Consider the following 6,000-nt stretch of genomic DNA (forward strand, 5'->3'; position numbering starts at 1 on the left):
TTACATCTGTCATAACGCCGTTTAATCATGACAACAAAAGTCCACCATGTTAAACTACCCACCCTATACCCGTGGCATGTACTAGATCGTAATGAATTACGTGGATGTGTTCATCTTGTACGAACTGTGGAGATGTGTCTTTTCTGGTCATTTCATCTTCACATAAGTAAGCCTCGGTCCAGTTGACGATTAAGCGCTGATTAACAAACGCTAAAAGCTCATGCTCAGCCAGATTGTTAATTACGTTAAGATACTAGTGACTATGGCGCAACATGGCGATTTTATTTCATGATAATACGTAAAGACCGGTATTGCATTACAGATATGCACGTGCGTTAATACGGAATCAGTGCTTGCGCGTTAAGTTTAACATTACCTAGTCATTAGTTCACAAACAACGCATAAGAAAAGCTATTTTTTCCAGGATTATAGTTATGAGAAAAGAACACGAAATTTGACAGATTTATGCGTTTCTTACCACTGTCGTTGACTTGTAGTTAATAAGGCCATTGTTATGAAGGATTTGAAATATTTAATGTGACAGCTCAAAACTAATGTCTCTTTTAATGACATTAGATTGACAAACATATTTTATCGGTGAAATCTGCGTAATTTCCAGCTCAAGGAAACGACGTGTAATATAGCGCGGGTTTGAGGCAATGAAGACTTAAAGCCACAAGACTGGAGCAGCTGGCGGTTCACCAGGGCCAGATACTGCGGGAGGGGTAAGATGGAGAGGCCGGGGTCAGGTCACTGTAGCAGGGAAAGGATAGGGAATACACAGATAGTAGGACAAACCTGTCCTCATTACATTGAGGAATTATAGCCCGGTATCTTGATATGAGAGAGTATGAGTATCAGCGACCGCGCTGCAGTAAAGTAGGAGGTGAGTGAATTACACATCCCAACTGGTTGGAGTTCTGCCCACAGGATGGCAGCTGGAGAAGTGTGGAATCTCAGGTCTGTGTGTTTATCAGTCTTTACCTGCAGATGCCACTGAATAAATTGAATCGAATGACTTTACATTTGTATTTCATTCTAACAAAAGGTCAGATACACGTTTCTAGTGACCTGTATGTCGGCCTTCTTCCAGCCTCTGACATCGGTTACCCCGTCTGAAGCCCTCGACAGGTGAGGTTGAACTTGGCATATATGTTCCCATAACGACACTTAAATACATAAAGATAGGCAATAGTATAGTTTTACGTTAGTGCAGCCATATACCAAAGCATTGGCTTGCCTTTGTTCGGTCATCTCAGTGAAAATAACTGGAAATTTGATAATTTGTCAGTATTTAGTTGGCCCGCAGATGGACAGTTTCGTGTCTCATGAGGTCGTCAGTCTCTGTTTTATCAACTACAGTGTGGCTGAGGCGCTTCATGTTTACAGGATAAAGTCACAACTGACCTTGTGTTATGGAAATACAGATTAAATAGATATTCCTTTGAAACCGGTGGTGTTGAAAAGATCCATGAGTTTGTCTTGGAGTATTTCGTGTAGTGGATACAGCCTTAGAGCAATTTGTTTTAGACATTCCTCGTTGATAACAAGTATAGGCTGTTTCTAAGACTTACAATCTGAGGACATTCTGGACAATCGAAACCCATACTTGCTGGACGTTATTTTCAACTGTCGCCTTAGATTCACCATTAAACATGGACATTTATAGCCTGAGTGAAAACCTCTGACATGACGCAATGGCATACCGTGCCCTTAATATGCTGAGTGTTCCTGCTGTACGTTATAAATAGTTTCAGCATCTACCCATGTGGTCAGTCTACAACAGCACGGACCATGCACTTGAGCACTTGTCAGTTTTCTTCTTCTGGATTACACTGGCTTGGCTTGATTTCTTACATAACTATTCTTTCCAAATTCCAGTTTAACAGGTACATTTGTTTTACGACAGCCAATTACTCCTGAGAACCTGTTTGCTGGAAGCCATACATGAGCATGCGTATGTTCGCATGTATGCATTACTCAGCAGCACTGATATCGACGCGTTGGTACTTCAAGCCAGAAAGCGTCACAAGTCTACAGTGACCCTGTATGAAGTATTTGATTGCTATAGTATGTTTGAATTAAACACTGTCATCTAACATTATACAAAACAACAGCGTTTGCTGGAAGACCATTAGGCTCACAGCTAGTCTCTGAAAATAACATATTTTACAGAAAACAAAAACTGTTCATTAAGAAATGATAATGAAATATAATGAAGAGGAGCACAGAGACTGTGGAAATTTAGACTTGCCACATATTTTTCATTGGCGTAGGCTTTCTTGTATATATACGAGGGGATATAAAAAAGTTTTGAGCTTTGCATGTTTATACTTGACAAATAGTAATGGGCAGGGCACCTAACGTATATTAGTGTCCTAGCTACATATTCCCAGTAGGATCACATAGCTGGATGCATGTCTGCAATGGCAGTGCGTTGTAGAAGATATATACCCACTAGTGAATGTGAAAAATGGACAAGGTTGAATATAGAGCAGTAATAAAGTTTCTTGTCCTGGAGGGCAACCCCGCCAAGCAGGCTGAAGAGCGACTCACTGCTGTTTACAAGGAGTCTTCCCCTTCTGCTGCAACCATCAAACGTTGGGTGAAAGAGTTTCAGCGAGGAAGAGAGAGCTTAGATGATGACCCCCGTCCTGGACGACCCTCAACAAGTGCCACCCAGTCAAACATTGACACTGTGCATCAACTAGTGATGGGAAATCGTCGTATCACCCTGCACGAGTTAGAAGATGCTGCCGGGCTCTCATATGGATCCATTCACAGCATACTCCATGACAATCTCCAAATGTCCATCTGTGCAAATGGGTCCCAAGAATGCTTTCTGATGACATGAAGCTTCCTCGGGCCAACATCACTGATGCTGACTCGTTACCATGCCAACCCAGAAGATTTTCACTTTAGAATTGTAACCTGTGATGAAACCTGGCTTCATCATTATGACCCTGAGAGCAATCAGGAATGGAATGGAAACATGCCACCTCTCCAAAGAAAGTTCAAATCGACCAGGTCCCCAAAGAAAGTTATGGAAACTTTTTGGACCGTAAAGGTGTTATCCACATCGACTACTTGCCTCGCGGTACGACAATGAATGGAGAGTACTATGCTAACCTTCTGAGGCAGGTACGCCAGTCCATTAAAGAGGGATTCTTCTTCACCAGGACAATGCGCCAGTCCACACCTGTCGGGCTGCAATGGAAACCCGCAAGTGCGGGTGCGAAATTTACCTCACCCTCCCTATTCACCAGATCTAGCCTCTAGCGACTTCCACCTCTTTCCTTGACTGAAAGAACACATCGGGGCCAGAAATTTCAGGATGATGATGAGCTTATCGCTGCTGTGGAGTGTTTTTAAGGGACCAAGATGTGGAGTTCTTCAGATCAGAAATCAGCACTTGGCAAACCAGATGGGAGAAGTGTGTGAAGTTGGAAGGGGACTATGTTGAAACATAAACCAGTATGAATTCCAAAATCTTGCCTTTTCCCACCCTTCTTCCTCATAAAGAATTTGACATCCATAAAAGACTCTCCTTTGTGTGTATCACTTCTCAATGCCATTCAAACACCTGTATGACAGACTGGAGGACCATGTCTTCCCTAGATATATAAACAGGGCTTGTTTTGGAATCACTGGCTATATTGGTTTTACCACGGCTATTGGATTGTATTTCGCCACTGTAGCTGTCCGGTCTCTGGGCCTTGGACTGATCCTCGCTTGTGTACAGTCACTATAGTTATTTAGATGCAATTTGCTTTGTTTTTTTTAACCGAGTTAATGTCCTAAAACAGTTGTAAATTGTTATTTATTTACTTCATACTAAATTCTATTGCGTATAGATTTCTGAACTTATTGATTTAGTATGTAACAGTGGATAGCTAAAATCCCATTATACTACAATCCCAAGTGACAATATATAATCCGGTTTCATATTGTGGCTCCTGTTCAAATATATTTAGTGACTCGTATATATAGAGACATATATATAGAAACCCGTTTATACGGTCATATGTCCCAAGGTGTACAGTGGACATCTATATAGAGACCCGTTTACACACGTACATAGTCATCTGTCACAAGGTGAATAGTGGGCGTTTATATAGAGACCCGTGTGATCACGTTTATACAGTCAAAAGGTGCATAGTGGGCATCTATACAAGGTTTATAGTGGACATCCATATAGAAACCCGTGTATACAGTCATATGTCACAAAGTGTCACATTGAATATTCTCCATATCTATATAGTGACCTGTTTATGTTAAATTGAGTGACATAGTCTACAGTCCACATACTTACCGTCTACATCTTAAGCAGCCTACATACGTCAGAAGGTGTACAGAAGGTGTACAGAAGCTTCAGCCTGTGGGGTACACGCAAAGTACGTGTTTACTGTGAGGCTAGATCTGTGACAGCCCAAGTCTTTGCTGGCAGCCCAGAGAAGGTCTTATTGTCTTCACAAACAACTGTCTGGAAATCACTTGCCTGTTTCACAGGTTAAGTGCTTTGATGTGGGCTTTCCATTCTTCCTATCTAGATTAGATCCCCATCTGAAGGTTAGAGCAAAATGAGAATCTGCAAGATTGTCATATCCTTTTGACTCTGATTTGAAAGTAACAAGCTCAAATGAGGCGAGAAAACTTCTTTAATCGGATGGCATTCCTCTTAATTCGGCCCCGGATAAAGAAGGCTGAATTAGACCGAGAGCAAACGACGGATTCTCGTAGTGCAATCGAGTTTGTATTGATGCCTTAGCCCCAGCACTAACGGTCGGTGTTTGTGGACTCTCCACAGTCTCAAGTCGGGAGATGCCGATATGTGGCGGCGGCAGAAGCACAACGATCCATCGTTCCACCCCTCTCATTATCCAACATACCGTCTGCTGTGTTTGACAACAGCAAACTGCAGATCTGGCAAATACTATGCTTCCATCAGTGTTTAATCTTTTTGTCTCGGATTGACCAGACGTCTTCCCCAGTGCCTGGTCACTCGCTCTGTCCACACTCGCAGGCTTATTAACAACATCCCGTTCCATCCTCGTGTTTGCTTACATTTTAAGCAACACTGGTGGGGTAGTCTTTGTTTGATCGCGACCAATTAACGTGGTTCATTTTGTATTCACTAAATACAATAAATCAAAGTTCCATTTCGCATCGTATGACAATATGTATAAATCCCATATTAAATTCGTCTTGTTTGGAAACGGCACATACGTTTTACAGAACAAAGTGTGGATATGTTGGCTATAAATGTATCTTGCAGTCATACAGCTTCCACAGTAAATGTCATGCGTTGGGAAATACATCAGGAAGTTCTAAAATATTACACGATGTAATCATAAGTCAGTTACACTGTCCGGCCTGCTAAACAAAAGGGAGGTTATAACAACCCGGGAAGGCGATCTCATTGTGGGTATGACAATCAAACCAGGACAACAAGACTGTGGGCATCACACACTAACCAGGACAACAGTCTGATTGTCAGCATCACACACTAACCAGGACACCAGTCTGATGGTGAGTATCACACACTAACCAGGACATCGGTTTGATTGTGAGTATGACACACTAACCACGACAACAGTCTGATTGTGAGTATCACACACTAACCAGGACAACAGTCTGATTGTGAATATCACACACTAACCAGGACAGCAGTCTGATTGTGAGTATCACACACTAACCAGGACAACAGTCTGATGGTGAGTATCACACACTAACCAGGACAACAGCCTGATTGTGAGTATCACACACTAACCAGGACATGGGTTTGATTGTGAGTATCACACACTAACCAGGACACCAGTCTGATTGTGGGTATCACACACTAACCAGGACAACAGTCTGATGGTGAGTATCACACACATACCAGGACACCAGTCTGATGGTGAGTATCACACACTAACCAGGACAACAGTCTGATTGTGGGTATCACACACTAACCAGGACAACAGTCTGATGGTGAGTATCACACACTAACCAGGACAA

The 6,000-nt window shown here is 42.3% G+C and overlaps 1 protein-coding gene across 1 annotated transcript; it reads left to right on the top strand.

The window, feature by feature from the left end:
* Positions 1–2,473: 2,473 nt before the first annotated feature.
* Positions 2,474–2,854, top strand: LOC137274722 (protein GVQW3-like). Its single transcript, XM_067808067.1, has one exon. The coding sequence runs from the start codon at positions 2,474–2,476 to the stop codon at positions 2,852–2,854; it is 381 nt and encodes a 126-aa protein (XP_067664168.1).
* Positions 2,855–6,000: the final 3,146 nt, after the last annotated feature.

This window comes from Haliotis asinina, chromosome 1, assembly GCF_037392515.1.
Source record: "Haliotis asinina isolate JCU_RB_2024 chromosome 1, JCU_Hal_asi_v2, whole genome shotgun sequence".
Lineage (NCBI taxonomy): Eukaryota > Metazoa > Mollusca > Gastropoda > Lepetellida > Haliotidae > Haliotis > Haliotis asinina.

Coding starts and splice junctions, on each gene's coding strand:
- LOC137274722 (XM_067808067.1), top strand. CDS start 2,474: ATGGACAAGGTTGAATATAGAGCAGTAATAAAGTTTCTTGTCCTGGAG.